The sequence below is a fragment of the Pagrus pagrus genome, assembly GCF_965226575.1.
Source record: "Pagrus pagrus genome assembly, chromosome: 24".
Taxonomy (NCBI): domain Eukaryota; kingdom Metazoa; phylum Chordata; class Actinopteri; order Spariformes; family Sparidae; genus Pagrus; species Pagrus pagrus.
This window is the reverse complement of record NC_140206.1, coordinates 2675079-2693252: the sequence shown is the minus strand read 5'-3', so window position 1 is coordinate 2693252 and position 18174 is coordinate 2675079. Positions and strand designations below refer to the sequence as shown.

At 42.5% G+C, this 18174-nt stretch overlaps 1 protein-coding gene across 3 annotated transcripts in view; it reads left to right on the top strand.

The window, feature by feature from the left end:
• LOC311253434 (SH3 domain-binding protein 4-A-like) overlaps window positions 1-17810 on the top strand; it is a 29201-nt gene extending 11391 nt beyond the window's left edge. For all 3 annotated transcript variants that reach the window (XM_084347402.1, XM_084347403.1, XM_084347404.1), the window contains 4 exons: window positions 34-200; window positions 1151-3504; window positions 15684-15872; window positions 15969-17810. In XM_084347402.1, coding sequence (XP_084203528.1) covers window positions 77-200; window positions 1151-3504; window positions 15684-15872; window positions 15969-16193 — 2892 coding nt within the window. In that variant the 5' untranslated portion in view covers window positions 34-76 and the 3' untranslated portion in view covers window positions 16194-17810. The remainder of the gene's footprint in view (window positions 1-33; window positions 201-1150; window positions 3505-15683; window positions 15873-15968) is intronic.
• Window positions 17811-18174: the final 364 nt, after the last annotated feature.

Sequence of the window (18174 nt, the reverse complement as noted above, 5' to 3'; positions counted from 1 at the left end):
CGCCCTCAAATCCTTTGTTTGTTTCCTCTCCAGATGAAGAGCTGCCAATGAGCGAATGCTACGATAAGTACCGGCCATGGCTGCCCATCGAATCATCAGAGTGACCAACAACAACCACATCCTCCCTCGCTGTAAGTCTGAGGGGACGCTCATCGACCTCAGCGAAGGCGTCACAGGAGCCAGTCTCAACGATGTCAAAGGTCAGATCACCCTCAATTCTTAGACGTTCAATATTTTGTCATTTTCATCTTTTCATCTCTCACAATCATCAGTCGTGTTGTTGAAAGTGCTTTTATTAATTCTCCGGCTCTTTCGCCTCACTGGTTGCACTTCATTACAGCTTTGCTTACATGCTCCATATACGCTAATGAGCAGGACTAAAAATAGTAGATTATCCAGTAAATTATGCAGCTCATGTGCTCGTACACTTACCTAGTGAAATGAGAATTTTGTAGTTGTAGTCAGACTGATTAAAAATAAAAGTTTCATGTTATTTTGGGGGTATTTTGGATGGCTTTAAACCTGTATGTCTGTATGACCTACCCTCACCTCATTAGTGCAACTGGTCCATTATGTTGGTGTTGTATCAGCAGATAAGTACCGTTTAACTGCAGTGTTTTGTGTAATCAGCCGAAATGTGATTTGAGTACTAAGCTTTACAATCACTCTCTGCAGTCAAGACAAACAAAAGACCAGAGGTGGTACAAATACTTTGTTTCCTCCCTACAACTGAACACAATTTTACGATTTCAGGATTATTTTATATATCCTATCAGTGCACATCACGCACAAAACGGAAACAAGCGAGAGGGAGACTGGAATGAGGAGAAATTTTAACTTCTTATCCCATAATTTCAATTTCGACTTTTTATTATACAATTACGACATCATCAAGCTTAGTTTTGTCTTATACTTAGACATATTATGACTTATCTTTGCACAGAAATGGCTGGTAGAGATGTCCCTCAGAGAGATACTTTTTACTTTTATACTTTTATACATTTCAGAGCCTGTACTTTATTACTTTTACTTGAATAAGGGTATAAAATCGGTTCTTCTGCCTTTAACAGTTTTTTTTACTAAAGTATCTGTACTTCTACTTCAGCATCATTAATTGTTTAAAGTTTTGATTTATCTTTTTCCTTTCCAGTGCCTTCTCCCAGTGCCTTAAGGTTGGACACTTCAGCCTCCTATGAAGCTGCACAGGAAGTGGTCGCCATAAAGGATTATTGCCCGAGCAGCTTCACCACGCTGAAGTTCTCCAAAGGTGATCACCTCTACGTGCTGGACACATCAGGTGGGGAGTGGTGGTACGCCCACAACAACACGGAGATGGGCTACATCCCGGCCGCTTACGTCCAGCCGGTCAACTTCAGGAACTCCTCGCTTAGCGACAGTGGGATGATTGACAGTCTTGGGGAAGGGTACGAGGATGGGTCGAAGGAGTTTGGAGGTTTGGGGGAGTGGACGGGGATGAGCCTCAGGCCCTCCACACTTTACAACAACAGTCCTTTTTCTGTGAACCCCTTCATCTGTCCGTTAGATCAAAACTGCAAAGATATAGGTGGGAGGAACTCAGCAGATCTTATCATGTTTGATGCGTTGGCATCTCCATCGTCTTGCTCCAACTTTAACACCGGTGCAATCATGAGCAATGGGTTCAGCACCTGCCACATTAACAGTACCACCCCCACCAGCCCAAACCAAGAGGTTGTACCAAACCTCCACAGGGATAACCCGTTTTTCAGGAGTAAACGTTCCCACAGTCTCTCAGAACTCTCAGTCCTGCAGGCGCAGTCGAACCCAACCTTACCCTCTTCGGGATTCTTCACAGGCCTTAAGGCTCCTGCACCGGAGCAGTTTCAGAGCAGGGAGGACTTCAGGACTGCTTGGTTAAACCACAGAAAGCTAGCCAGGTCTTGCCATGACCTTGACTCCCTTGGCCAGAGTCCTGGATGGGGTCAGACGCAGCCAGTGGAGACCAACATCGTGTGCAGGTTGGACAGTAACGGAGGAGTTGTTCAGCTCCCGGAAACCCACATCAGCGCTCACATCCCTGAAGGCCACGTCAGCCATGGAGACCACCAGCAGATCTCCATGAAAGCCTTACTAGACCCTCCTCTGGAGCTCAACAGTGACCACTGCTCCACTGTCAGCCCTGTGGTGGAGATCAAGCTCAGCAACATGGAGACCAAGTCTTTCATCACATTGGAGATGAAGGTGTTGGTAACCGTGAAGAAGGAGAGTTGTCAGACTGCGGAGGTGCTTTGCGTTCGAAGCGACTGCAAAGACGGACCTTACACGCCAATCCCAAATGCTTACATTTACAAGGATACAGTCCAGGTGCAGTTGGACAGTCTGGAGCCTTGTATGTATGTGGCTGTGGTGGTTCAGTCACAGTACATCACCCACAATACAACAGTTTGGGATCACGTGCAGAGGAAAGTTACTCTAGGAGTCTATGGACCCAAGCACATCCACCCTTCCTTCAAGACAGTCGTGGCCATGTTTGGGCATGATTGTGCACCCAAGACCTTGTTGGTAAGCGAGGTGGGCCGGCAGGCGAGCTCCACCCCGCCAGTGGCCCTCCAGCTGTGGGGGAAGCACCAGTTCATGCTGGGATTCCCTCAGGACCTCCAGGTGGGATTATACTCAAACATGTCCAACTACCAGGTGAAGGCAAACGAGGGTGCTGGGATGATTCGGGGATTTCAGGTGAAACTGGGTAAAGTCAGCAGGCTGCTGTACATGATCTCATCACACAACCCCAACAACATCTCAGACTTCACTCTCAGGGTTCAAGTCAAGGATGCTCTGGACTGTATCCTCACACAGTTCTGCGTCCAAACTCCGCCACCGCCGCCGAAAAGTGGAGCGAGGATAACTGGTCAGAGGAGGTTTCTGAAAAAGAAAGAGGTGGATAAGATTGTCCTCTCGCCGCTTGCTGTCACCTCCAAATACCCAAAGTTTCAGGACCGGTGCATTACCAATCTTAAATTTGGCAAGTTGATCAAAACGGTGATTAGGCAGCACAAGAGCACTTATCTTTTGGAGTACAAAAAGGGGGATGTAATTGCTCTGCTGAGCGAGGAGAAAATCAAACTTCGGGGGCAACTGCGGACCAAAGAGTGGTACATTGGATACTATCAGGGAAAGGTCGGCCTCGTCCACGCCAAGAACGTTTTAGTTCTGGGTAAGGTCAAGCCCATTTATTGGTGTGGGCCGGACCTAACGACCACAATGCTGCTGGAGCAGATCCTGAAGCCTTGCAAATTTCTTACATACATTTACGCAACCGTGCGGACGGTTTTAATGGAAAATGTGGGCAACTGGAGGGCGTTTGCTGATGCCCTCGGGTACGGGAATTTGCCTCTGAATTATTTTTGCCGGACCGAACTGGACAATGAGCCCGAGAAGGTGGCGTCGGTTCTGGAGAAACTCAAAGAGGAGTCTACGAACATGGAGAGCAAGGAGAGGAAGTCCTTCCAGAGGGAACTCATGATGGTAAGACATTGAAGACGTGTTCATTTTGTTTTTATGGTCTGTTTTCGCAAAAGTAGGAAGCCTTAAACAGGTCAGACCGTCCTGGCAGAAGCCTTAAAGTTAGGAAAAGGCGCTTGTGTGACATGAGGCTGACTTTCTCTTTGTAGTCCATTGTTGTGTTTTCTTGACAAACAAGCCAGTCCTGTCGGATCTAAGCTCTGTCTTTTGGCTTGGAAAGGCTCATATGGTATTAAGCCTTGGCCTCGGTCAGTCAGTAACTGTGAAGCTGCAACTCTTTTTCCTAAAGGGAGAAACTACAAAACTGAGCTTTAAAGTCGTTATCAGACGCATGAAAATGTCTTGTATCGTGTCCAATACGAAACATCGTCAGTTTAATGATATAAAAGTTTAATGATGTAAATTATCACATTTGAGAAGCTGGAAACTGACAATTTATTAGATTTATGTTTGATAGATGGCATAATTTTATTTGATAGATTCCAACTTGTTAAATATGAATATTTTCTGGTTTCCTTTCTCCCCTATGACAGTAAACTGAATATATTTGGGTTGTGAACAAAAGACATTTGAGGACATCATCTTGGGCTTTAGGAAACGCTTGTTGACAATTTTCAAACATTTTAAAGACTAATCAGTTTAATCAAGAAAATAATCTTCAGCTTGAAAAACTGACATATTTCTTTTAAATTTGATAAATGACTTCATTTTGCTTCCTCTTAGTCTTTCACAAAGTCACAGTCAGTGCTGCTGAAAGTATCTTCTCGTCCTTTTCTAGGAGAGAATAGAGCGAGTTCACAATCGCTTAGTTGTCCTTGAACAGAAGAATAAGGTACATAAAGTCCTGCGGTTGGAGCGGCTGCCTCTGTATCCTCCAAATGTTACATTATTCAGGAAACATTCATGCTCAGCAAAAGCATTTACTGCACAGATAAGTGTAAAAGAAAATTACCATAACACTGCAGCAGATTTTATTTACAAACTGGGCACTTTTATCAGTGTCCCTCAGATGGTTGCTGCATCATTAGTTCAGCTTTGTTGAAGCTGAAAAGAACAAAAATCTAATTTCCTAAACAGTCAGTCACCCGCCGTCTGATTGATTAACGCGTCTCTGCTGCGTCGGCCCTCGACGTGATTTCTTCACACCTCCGCCTGGACGATGTGACACAATCAGAGTGAGCGCCGGCTCTGAGTCCTCACGCTCAGTCACATGAATGGTAAACAACGTGTCTTGCAGCCTGAGGTGGCTCACAGCGGGAGCAGCCATCACATGAAAAATGAAAGGAGTGGGGGTGTGTTGGAGGAGAAAATCCTCCAAAGGGAGGCACAGAAATAAAAGTTAACATCTGCAGTTTGAGCGAAAAACAACTCTGTCAAGCAAACGCACGCAAGGCTTAGATGTGTTTTTCCTCTCCGACAGCGCCGGCGCCCTGCGGGGAAGCAAAAAATTGGCCCGAGATATTTCCAGCGCCAGACGCCATTATTCAGGAAGTACTTTAGCAAAGTACATTTTCCAACTGCTGTTTATCCGGGCAGAGTTGATGAAACGTGCTCGCATGGCGGCCACCAGAGCAGCTGGAGGTAAAGAGCCTCGCTAAATGTTCGTCTGACAGCAACTGTTGAGGTGAAGAAGAGTGTTACTCGCTTCCTGATCCTGCCTCCTCACCTGGGGTCACCTCGCCCTGTTTGGCTGCGAGTCGAGCGACCTCCACATAATCTCGCTGAGTCTAAAGCGAAGGAGGCATGCTTTTATGTTTTATGAAAGGATTTCATTCTGGCGGCTACCTTCAGCTCCTGCTAAGGCTTTAAACTTTGTGTGTGCACAAAGAGCACCTTGGTTTTCTTATCTTTGAACCGGGCTCCATCCTTGACTCCACTGAGCTCCTTTTTTTATTTTTTTATGAAAGGAGTCCAGCAATTTTCTTCTGAAGTCAGAAAAGCTTTCATCACCAAGGACGACACAGAAGTTTGATTTGATGGAAAGAGTGTTAGAGCGCTGTATCGTCGTCCGTCAGGTTTTAAACCCGGACGTATGTTTCACTCCGAGTTAGAGGGACAATTGCCAAAACATGATTTCATACCTGTGTGTGTCTCAGCCAGACGTTCGGTGTGTCATGATGCTCTGCCAGCTGTTCACACCGAATTAAATTTAAAGTTAGTGTTTATTGACCAAACCAGCAGGTGACGGTGACTCTCTGTGTTTCTGCAACAATTATTTGAGGTTAAAATGCTCATAATGAAGATGAAAAGCACATTAAAGCTGAAATAATTAGTCAATTCAATTAAATGTTGATTATCAGAAAATTAAACTCTCTACTTTTTTTTGCTAAATTAACAACTTTGGACTGTTGGACAGAAAAAACAAGCATTTTCTCTGAACGACTGATCTATTATTAAAACAAATTACGAATTATTCATAGCCCAAACACACATGAGACTGCAGAGGAGATCAGTTAAAGCCCACTAACCTCTTAAACTTCAACACAGTCTGCAACATCTTCATGTTTATCTGCTTCCTTGGTGTTTACTTCCAGTGAAATCCGTCAAAATCAGGACGCCAGTTTGTTTTTGGCTGCAGCACCACATCAAGAAGAAATGTTTGAGATGCACATCCTCCCAAAACTCACTCAACATATTCGGTGTTTTTAGAAACTTAAAGAGCTGAAAGATTTGTTGGCACTTATACTGAAACACTCTGGTTTCAGCTTGTCTTGATGATCGGCGATTTATTTTTGTTTAATGTGATCTTGAACTGAATATTTGTTGGATTCAGACTGTTGATCGTCCAGTTTATTGAATATTTAAGGAGGTTAACTGACTTTTTTTTACGTAGCTGTTTGCGTTGCGCTCCAGTTTTCACTTTGTTTTTCCTTTTTAGGACAGAACATTTTCTTTCACAGCCTTCGTGGCCGCGTCTGACGATGACAGAAACATTTGGTAACACTTCATTTTACAGGTCTGTAAATTTTATGGGAAGTAGGTGGTAATAACCTCAAAACTTACTGGAAATACCCCGACACGATAAAGTGAGGTAAAGGGAAGTAAAACAGAAACCAGCTGGAAATTAAACTGCCAACAACCCACTTCAGTTCAGCTGCCTGCTGAGGGGAAGCTAGACAGAAACTAGTCGGAAATTAAAGTGGAGTTATCGGCAGAAGTTAAGCAGAAACAAGTTTCCTGGAAAGGTATTAAACAAATTATCAGCTGATTATTAACTGCTGGAATATAACAGAATATTGTTATTAAATCATGTTGGGGTAATTTCAGTATGTTGCTTTGTAATTACCACCTGCTCACTATCACATTAATGGACCTGTAAGGTGTTACCAAACATTTATTTGTATCTGAAGAAGATTTATGGGTTTAGAAGTGTCTTCTGTGGATGTTTGTATTGTTCTCCAGCTGCCGCTAATGATTATTTTCACTGAAGATGAATCCATCAATTAACCTATCTTAGTTTTAAAACAACATAACATGGAAAAAGCTCATCTCAGTTTCCCAGAGCTCAAAATGACGTCTTCAGATTGCTTCTTTTATCCGACCAAGAGTCCAAAACACAAAGACTCGTCACTTATTGTCATAAATGACAAAGAAAAGCTGAAAATCATCACGTTGAAGAAGCTGGAACCTGCAGAATCTGCAGTTTCTCTCTTACTCAGTCTGGTGTTTTTGCTTCCCTATCAGTTTCCACTGACAGTAGATGTATTTTCCTCTAAAGAACAGGTTGTCTTGGGGCTGAATTTCTCCTGTATTTTATCTAAAACTCGTTGTTCCTGCTGCAGAAAGTCACAGCTCAGTTTTCTGCTGTAAACAGTCCACTGTGTGTGTGATTGTGTGTGTGTTCCCTGCGACATTTTCCCCGGAGAGCAGTAAATTGTCATCAGGCTGAAGGAACAAGGTCCAGTGAGTCACACAGGCTTGAATTACTAAACCCTCTCCCCAAGGAAGAAAATAGCTCGTCTTATACAATTGTTGCTCAATAAAACATGCAGAGAACCTCTGGCTTCAAAATCCTTGATTAGGAAACAAGGAGCTCGGTGCTTTTCCTCAACAATGAGGCTTTTATCCAGTCGAGAGCGGCTCTTTTTCTGGAAGAGATACCCAAATCTATGCTAATCTGTGAAATGTTCTGGATAAAAGTGTCTAATTCAACCCCAGTGTGTCCAAGATGCAATATAAGGTGCATGTTTTTCAGCAGCCCTTGCGTATGCAGATGAGCTAATTGGGCAGATGTGCCAGGAGAGGATGGGACGGAGTTATCTGATCCCAAGGGGACGAACTGAGGGTCGAATGGGAGTCAATGATAAGCAAAAAGTGGAGACTCTTTTGCTTCATTGTCCCCCCTGAGGTTTCTGTAATGAGAGAGGAGGCAACGAAGCAGAAAATATGGGTTTGGTTGAGGGGATGCGTGAAGTGGAAAAGAAGGAGTTTAGATCATCGTGTTCTGTAGGTCAGAAGAGGAAAAGGTTGAGACTCGGGTGGTGTAAACCTCTGATGCTTGTAGATGCAACGATTTTCACTTCGTCCCAGCAGGTTTTCAGAGTTATTGCTCAAAGGTCCACGTCTGATCTGTATTTACAGTCAGGTCTCACACATCTCACATCTTTAATAATTAATTAAACAACTTGAAAATGATCAGAGAAGAACAAAACAAGAATGTAACGACTGTGTATATAAACAAAAATAAAAACTTAACAGTTTAAACAAAATCGCAGCCATCCGCTGCCACTCTGTAAATCGCCTCTGTACTGGATTCCATGTCGTCAGACTGGCTGCAGTTGATCTTTGAGTTTGTTGAGCCCGGTACAGTTAGCTTCTGTTAGCGTTTACTTTAGCAACAACAGCTTTGTCCCTTCATCAGGAAACTCCGGAGGACATTAGAGGGAATTAAGTTATATATTTGTGTTTTTGTACTTGTGGGATTTGGTATTCCCATTTAATATTTTATTGTGGTTGTGTGCCGCTCGCTGTGTCTTTTTCTTTGTTATATCTGAAGCTGCTTACATAACAGCGCCCAATATATCCATCTGTTTGTGTGTAAACCAGTTGTTATTGAACAGTAGCACCACAAACAATGTCTGCTGATCTTAGAGTCTCACGTGTTGAGCTAATCAGTTTAGCAGCTGGACCACAGTAACTCTGGTCAGCACTGTTAACCCTAAAACATCCCCTCATAACGAGGCTGTGTGAAAATGTGTAGGACTTCCTGTTGATTTCTAAGGCAAACTAAGACATAAATATGACGTGTTTTCTGGTGTAGTTTCGAGAATGTATCTGAATCTAAACTTCTGCAAAAGTGCAAAGCAAAGAGAAGTTGTGGGGATTTTTCAAAGCAGAGAGATATTTCAGCTGTAACCCCACTGGCTTTAATTGCTGCTCTGGAGTGTCTGAAACATAAAAAATGAAAGTGCTGCAGCAGAAGAAGCTCTCATGGTTTCTCCTCAGGGTTCAGCTCGCCTCTTCTCGTTTCCACACCAGCCGACAGGTGTTCTCATGTGAAATGTGAGCAGGCATTGATGAGGACGGATCTGGAGGCCCTGGGGGCATCCGACACCGCCCGGCAGATCTTTTAACGCCGCGGCTCGAGTTACGACGGCAGAGGACAAATGAGAGAGTCCCTTCAGTGGAGCAGAGTGTCGTTTAATAATAGATCCATGCAGAGAGGCGGGGCCAATCAATCCTGCAGGGGACGTAATCAATCCCCGGCTCGTAGAGTCCCATCTAAAAGTCATAAAGTGGCTCAGAAAATGAGACATTTTAATAAATGAACAGACGCCTCAATCCACTGTGCCGATAAAAATGGTAATTAAACGATTCATTTTGAACATCAAACCTTCATCAGGAACTGACTGCTGCAGATTTATTGGACCAGAAACTAGAGTTGCCATTATTATTATAGTATTTCTAACTTCAGTACAATATCCTGAAGATTATTAATGTTCAATACCACGACACAAGAACTGACACAACACTGAGGGAATTTTACTTAAAGATAAACGTAACAGTGCTTGTGTAATCGTAATCTATAGAAGTCAATCTCTGCCAGTTAATGAAAAAAGAAAATTGATGATATGGTAAGTCATAATTGTGAGCTAAGAAATCTAAATTATGCAATATAAAGTCGAAATGACCTGGTCAGAGAGTGAGTGGCGGCACGCCTCTGTGGACGCTGCAACAATACCACAAACTAGAGACGAATCAGAGAAACACGAGCTCCTCTGCGGCTGAAAGAGTTGCAGAATAACGTCTTTTTGTCAGGTGAAATCAACACAGCAGTCAGACCGAACTGCACAGAGACTCTGAGGGGTTTTCAAATTAAATCCTCCTGTCAGTTCCTGCTGAGTAACCCTCTCCACAGAGGAAACCATTGATCTAAACTGCAGAGTCAAAAGCAAAAGTGTTTACTGGAGAGCAGCAGGCGAGGACGCGTGAATCACTGCCAGACTTCATCTAACGGGACATCTCAACCAAACGCAACCAATTAGAGGCCGAATGTTTCTGTAGAAGTTTCGTGTTTGTGTTTCTGCCACTTTTGATGGACCTTGAGGATTTGAAGAATTAAACTGAGCAGAAAGCCAGAAAACAACCTGTTAAAAGGACGAGACAAGTGTTTAAGGACAAGAATCTTATCTGGTGGAGTCGTTTTTACCAAACTTCACTGAAAAAATGTGCAATTTAAGCTTTATGCCTCTGAGTTCTGCTCTTATTTGTCTTGTGCCTGTTTTCTCTTTGTCCAACTCATTTTTTGGACTAGTCATTGTTGTTTAAACATCAGGAACATGAAATGAAAATCCCAGCCTGAAGTCTACTGTTTCTCCTGGTGGCGTCACTGACGTTCTTTGCTGCAGAGAGTTCATCCTTTGTAGATTTTGGAAACAAACCTTTTGTAGTTTTGAGGGTTGAAGTACAGTTCAAGCTAAGAAATATTCTTGCGATGAGGGAGAAGGGCTGGAAGTTGTAGCATGTGGCTTTATAATACATTAAAGTAAAATACTATTTCGACAGCCTCTCCTCAGAAGAGAGAGTTTTCCAGCTTCTCCTCCAGTGTTCGGTCACTCTGACCTGTAGTTTCCCCAGTAAACACACCGCCCTCTTCGGCGGTTGCAGTGCCTCCTGATTGGCCGGCTGCTGTTTTTCAAATCTGAACAAGATAAGCATGAAGAAGGTGACAGGCAGAGATGATAATACTTCAAATCTACGTGCCCATCTCAGAATCAATCACCCGCTAACAGCTGTGAGGATGAACTTGTCGTGGAGTTCACAGCCTCCTGCTGATGCTGCAGAACGTGTGTCATATTTTTGTGGTTCGGTTTAGACAGATGTTGTGTTTTCTGATTCCAGTGCATCTGTTTTAAATATAATATCTCAGCTCTCTACAAGAGAGCTGACTGTCAGCTGGACTGCTCTTGTCACCCGTCTGTGTATATACTATATTGTTATATTTTCTACTTCGTAATAATTTATATTGTTATATTTTCTACTTTTTAATAGTTTATATTGTCATATTTTAATGTTTAACAGTCATTTGACTGCATGCACCAGCATCACCACAACAAATTCCTCGTATGTGTGAAATCGTACCTGGCAATAAAGTCCTTTCTGATTCTGATTCTGAATCTTCTGATTCTGAAGAGTCGAGCACCTGCAATCATATTTAAAGACTATTCGTTGGGGAAAAAGATGCGTTTGAATCCAGTCTAAAGGCTGAAAGTTTGTGGTTTCAGTTACCTTTTCAAACAAATTACAACACAGTTTAAAATATAAAAACCCTTTTATTCTTTCTCTCTTTCTTCTTTGTCCTTTATTCGTCCCGTTTGACATTTCTCTTCTCTACCTGTCGGCTCTATCATCTCTTCCTCCTCCTCGTCCTGTCGAAGCTTTTGTAAGTGAAGCTCATTTAGTTGACAGCCGCCTGGTCAGCTGTCAGCTCCGTCTGTCCGGCTGCTCCGGGGCTTCCTGCAGGTCGACGCTAACTCAAATTTTTCCGACATTTTAGGCCGACTGTTTTCTATATTTAGACCAGGAGCATCTTGTTATTTAATAATGAGGAAGCGGAGAGTAAAAACAGAGAAATCGATGAAGAAAACGTTGTGCAGCTGTAGAGGGAGAACATTGTTATTTCACCAGTTGTAAGAGCAGGATTAAATAAAACTGTCACGAATGAAGTCAAAATGAAGAAGTCGACTGAACTGTGCGTGTCGAAGACTCCAGCTGGATCTGAAACAACAGCTGACAAAGTGTCTCTGAGCAAGACGCCGACCTTTGACCTCAGTCTGTTTCACTTTGAGCTCACGATGTGTGTCTCACAGCGAGATGACTTCAACAAAAGTCTGATGTGAAGAAGTTTTTCCACCAAAATCAGATTAAAACTTGAGCGTTGAAGGTAAAAGACTCCTCCCCTCCGACCTCCTGACCTTTATTTTGAAGCTCCTTCCTGTCGTGCCCCTCTGCTTTAATCCTTTCCGGCTTTAGGAGCTCCTGATTTGCATTTGAACACATCATGCTCATTTCCAGACAGCAGGCTCAAGTGTGTTGTCTATATTTAGAGCCGAACCTGTGTGAAGCCTGAATCAGCAGACGGACGACATCACAGGAGGAGGCCAGAGTGCTCGTCGGCCAGGTGGTGGAGAGACATAGAGGCCGACTGGGAGAGAGAGGGGCTGAATACAGATACACTGGGCTGTTGTGTGGTGCCCGTTTCAAAACCAAATAATTCATCATGTCTGTCTCTTAACTTCGTTTGTAGGTCATTCAGGTTAATTAACGTCATAACAGAGCTGCAGATAAAAGAGATAAAAGATAAAGGAAGTGGAATAGCCTGTTAAAAATAGATCATTCTCATAAATGAAAATGACGTGACCTTCAGATTAAAAGGTTCCTCCGGTCTTAAACGCCAGCAGACACACTGATGAACGGCATTCATACATATACACACTGCGGCAGTGAGTGGATTACTGAACAGGTGTAGTAGGCACCGGCCCACTGAAGTGATTGTTAACAATGTATCTGTTTATTACACGACTACAAAGAGACAACAGAGACCCACAAGTGTGACAGAGAGGCTTTAAACTACCTCAGAGAGACACTAAACAACTACAGAGAGACTGAAAAATTAGAAAGAGACACACAGCAACTACAAAGAGACACAGAGCAACTTCAAAGGGGTGCATAACAACTACAAAGAGACAAAATAACTACAAAGAGACACAAAGCAACTTCAAAGAGGCACATAACAACCACAGAGATACTTAAAAATTTAGAAAGGGACACAAAGCCACTACAGAGAGACACAAGACAACTACAGAGAGACACAAAACAACTTAAAAATAGACAGAATTGAGATCTCATTGAGAAAAAGTAACAAAGGCACGCGGTAGAAATACTCAAACTTGGAAAACAAGTATTTTTTTAAACCAAATGTATTGAAAATAAATGATACTTCCTGATGCATTAACATATGAGCAGACTGTGTGACTGTTTAATCTAAATCTGATCTAAAGTACCTTTAAATTGTACTTGAGGAAACTCAGTCACTTTCCATCACTGTCTATTTTCCAAATCACCACATTAAACAGAAAGTTGAAGTTGATCTGCGGTCTGGTGCACAGCGATGTTAATAATTGATCATTACGGGTATAAAACGGATGAATAAAACATCAGCACTTAGTTGAGTTGACTCCATTAGTGCAGGTGTTTGGATCAGATTGAATGGAGACACTTCGCAGCAGAGCCGATCGTAACAGGTTTCATTCATTCACGAAAACAATCTGCAGATTAACTGACAGCAAATGTAATGTTTGTAGCCCTCGAGGAGACAAGTGTCCGAGTCTTTTACATGTGCAGTCCAATAACTATGTTTAATATTTCAATTTATGGCCATTTGTTGAAGGACGACGCAGGAAGTCATACATTTTTTACTGCTAATTATAATTCGATTGCATTTAATTCATAATTCAGAGAGTTGACTTACTCTAATGTGTTTAACTTGTGATCTAAATACTTAATTTATTGCAAGTGACTGAGTGTCATCTGTTGAAACAGATGTCGACTTGTTGGTTAACACGGCCAATAATAAATGAGATTAACCGACAGAAGAAGAAGAGGATTTTATTCTGTCTTTGTTTGTGTGTGTGTGTGTGTGTGTGTGTGTGTGTGTGTGTGTGTGTGTGTGTGTTGCTTTGAAGCTGCCGCTGACTGACAGGGAGGCTGATTCACTGTAAATCACTCGAGCTCCATTAAATTAAGTCGAGGCTCTGCAGTCGAAGGTTTTGAAAACGTCTTTAATTTATTTTTTTTTAACATTTTATTTATTTATTTTCTCAGAGAGCGTTTGAGGGAAATCTTGCACGTGGTTTGCATAAAAGCAGAGAACCAGAAACACATCTCGGTTCTTCTCGGTGTTGTCGTGGACGTGAGTCATCGACAGTCGGACGAGATGAATCAGGTCGTGTTGCGTTCGGGACGCCGCTGCCTCGTCGGGCTGACGGCCATTAAGAGAATCTGTCTCGAGTTTCACGCGACACTGAACACAACGCCGACCTCTGGTCCGATCTCAGAGACTATTCAGTGTGGAAGAACAGTCAGTGGTAGAAAGTACTTTTACTCGAGTACAAGTTTGAGCTACATGTACTCTTGATTCTCTCACAGGGAAACAACAGTTTATATTATATCAGCGCTCCACATCGACGGATATCCAAATTCAGGTATCGACATTAGATCGTAGTTTTGCATGTTGCTTCATCAGATCACTGGATTACACTTTGTGCGTTTGACGACGATCTAAATCCAGAACAGACAACACAAATGAATTAATCATAACAAAAATGTGTGTGAACTCACACAGTCGGGTCAACAACTGTGAGTTTTGCCGATTTAAGAGAAATTCAGAGAAAATACTGACAATCGTGAGTGTCAGCCCTCGTGTAAAACAGACCGTTTATCACTTTAATGACTTGATTCTATTGGATTGATTGATGAATCCATTAGTTGTTATTATTTTAATAATCAGTTGTTTGTTTTTAAAGGAAAAAAGTCCAAATTCTCTGATTCCAGCTTGTTTTGTGGACAAAACGAGACATTTGAGGACAAAATCTTCAGCTTTAGGAAACAATTTCTCTCATTTTTTTTTACATTTAATGAAAAACAGGACAATTAATCGATTTAAATATCTGATTGATCATTTTCAGTAATTTTCTGAGAAAATAGCTTCTAAAATGTTGATTTTTGAGCCTCTGATCGACCTTTTCTCCCATTTTCTGACATTTTATAAACCAAACAACGAATCGATTCAGAGCTGCAGACATTAATTGATTAGGTGTCAACTTTTAAATTCATTGCCGACTATTTCTGTTTTTAATTAATCTCTTCACGTGTCGCTATAAGAAAAACAAAGTCTAAATGATCTGGTTCCAGCTTCTGACATGTGAATATTTTCTGGTTTTGTTCCTCTGCGACAGTAAACTGAAGATCTTTGTGTTTGAGGACGTCATGTTGGGACATTTTCTAACATTTTATAAACCAAACAACTAATCGATTGGTCAGGAATACAGAATCAACAGATTAATCAGCAGTGAAATCGTAGTTACAGGCCGAGTTAGTAAGTTTTCAGGCTCAGATATCTTGTGTAAACTGGTGTCACGGCCTGCTGGGGTGAAGGAGAAACCTCCGCTGCAAACAGCCGGAGAGGTTTCACCACAGGACGCTGCAGCGCTTTGAAGTGTGTGTTCAGACGCTGCGGTACAGAACCGAACCCAGATCTCATCTGTGGATGGACACACACACACACACACACACACACACACACACACACACACACACACACACACACACACACACACACACACACACACACACACACACACACACACACATATGAGTGTCTTTTCAAGAAGAAAAACAAGGAAATCTCGCCTGCAGTTTGTTTCCAGTCAGCTGCTTTTGTTAATGCTCAGTATTTTCCAACCCTCATTTAACCGGGTTAGCTGAGTCAGAACGTATTTACAGCTGCAGCCTGAGGCCCGTGACGGCTTACTGGAGGGTTAAAGATCAGAGACGCTGTGTTTTTAATGTTCGACATTGTTTCGTGGATACTAAACTCCTAATATGACTACAAAGTGCTTTAAACCTACAGTCTCTCCACTGGCCTGATTGTATGACGGTAAAATCTCTCTTGTCCCCATCAGGCGCTGTTGAAGATGGACTGCCAGGGTCTGGTTGCCAGGCTGGTGCTGGACTTCGTCTTGTTGACCACGGCGGTGGAGGTGGCGTCGCGGTGGAGGGAGCTGGCCGACAAACTCGCTCGAGTGTCCAGGCAGCAGATGGAGGCTTACGAGGCGCCGCACCGCGACAAGAACGGCCTGTTGGACAACGAGGTGAGAGAAACACCTGCACCTACTGTCACACTGTGAGTTAGCTGTTAGCTGTTAGCTGTTAGCTTGAGCCCTGTCGTTTCTGTCCCAACCCTTCAGTGCATGTGGAAGCCGGCCTACGACTTCCTCCTGACCTGGGCCGCCCACGTGGGGGACAGCTACCGAGACGTGATCCAGGAGCTCCACCTCGGCCTGGACAAGATGAGGAACCCCATCACCAAGAGGTGGAAGCACCTGACCGGCACGCTCATCCTCGTCAACTGCCTCGATACCCTCCGCAGTGCCGCCTTCTGTCCCACGGGGTACGGAGACTTCGCTGTGTGACCTTCTTCATCCACGCGGAGAAGATTTTGTTTTGGTCCATTGTTGACCAGGACGGGACAAACAGTTCGGGATGGATCTGACTCTTGAGGTTTTCTTCAGCCTTCGATCTTCAGGAGTCTTGGATCGATACTGTCGCACGATCAGTCGGTTCTGGTTAAACGCCACATGGACGACTTCTAGCGTTGGATCTATAAAACTGGATGATCTGACTGTTTTTACGCCTCCTGTTACGTTTGTCCTGCTTTCTTTTTCCTCTCACTCTTTTCTACCTCACCCTCTGTCGCTATCACGTCTTTATATCTTTGTGTTTCTCATGTTTCCTTCTGTCTTCGCTCCGTGTTGTTACACTTTGTATGATTTAGTCTTTCTGTTACTAAACTCTGTGTCCGATTCTTCTCCGTCACCCTCAGGACAACATGAGAGACCTCGACCACTGCAGTTCAGAACCACACGTGACTGTGAACTTTATTCTTTACCTGCCTCTCGCTGGTGTTTCTTTGAAAAAATTCAAGTTTCATTTGTTGAAACATTAACATCATTTATCAGTAATTAGCTTGCCAAACACAGTTAGCCGAACGCTAACTGTACATGTGACTAAATGTAGTCCATGCAGTACAGATCAAACTGTATAAACTGAGTCTGTACTTCTATTTTTTATACTTGCAGAACAACACAGATGATTTATTATTGACAGTGTTCAGATTTCCCCCCGTTCAAGTTCATTTCCTCACATTTCAGCTGGTGTATCGACGCTGCCGTCAGTCAGTTAAAGACATCTCCTGCTTTAAGATCAAATTACAATGTGGCTAGTCAGAGAGATAACTAGCGAGGAAAAGCTAATGCTGCGCACTTCAGTCGACAGCAGTAGCTCGCTAGTTTGTGAGCTAGCTAGTGAGATTACTAGCTATCGAAAGCTAATGCTATATTTCAACAGATATTAGCTCGCTAGTTAAAGAGATAACGAGCTGTCAAAATGTAATGCTATATTTCAATTGATAACATTAGCAAGCTTGTTAGCAAGCTATTTAGCGAGCTAACATGAATGATTTTATTACTTCTTATCACTTATTAAACCTTTTAATCCAACGTTTCCAGATTTATAGATCAGTAAACTTAATATTTACTTCAATATTTCACGTTCAGGTTCGGTTTCATTTCATTTCCCATCAAAGTTCAGAATTTTCCTGACAACATGCAGAATAATTATGATTGTTTTCTTGCGGTACTTTGAGCTCCAGTTCACCAGTTTACTGCTTGAATACATTAAATACTGTGAAAAGTATCAGAAAATATCCAGTTTCTGTTAAATTTGTATTTAAAGAAGCCTTCGTCTCTGATTCTGGGATCTCAGCAGATGTAATCAATCAGCTTTGTATCGTTCATTTCTACATTTCAGTCTCTGATTCAGTTTTTCTTCCGGATGTTTAGTGACAGCTGCAGTGTTCCCGTGTCTGTTCGGAGTATGAACAGAAAACGTGCGAGGAGTTTATATATTTGTACCGAACGCCGATCGAGTATTGACGCTTTCTTATGTGATCGCCTGTGACAGGTCGCAGATCTGAAGTCTGCTCAGTGTTTGTGTTCAGAAGGTTTCAATAAAACTGAACATTGAAAACAGCCTGAAGTGATGTTACTGCTTCATGTTGGATCTCAGGCTGCTGGAGACTTGGATCACAGCCGACACCTGGTTTCATGTGCGATCAAGCGAATAACTTTGTTGGTTCATGTGTTTCTGGGGACATTTATTTGTTTTTTCTGAAGGAAATGTTTTGCACACGCAGAAAAAAACAAATTTGTTCCACTGGGGAAAAAAAATCTCATTTTTTTCCTTCCGGTTTCGCACAAGAAAAAAAAAAAGATTCACACGTTTTCTTAGATGGTGAAAAATTAAGGAAGTTTTGATAAAACAAACAACAACAAAAAAATCCACATTCATACGATTAAGTTGTGAAAATGATCCTTGTGATCAATCATGAAGCCA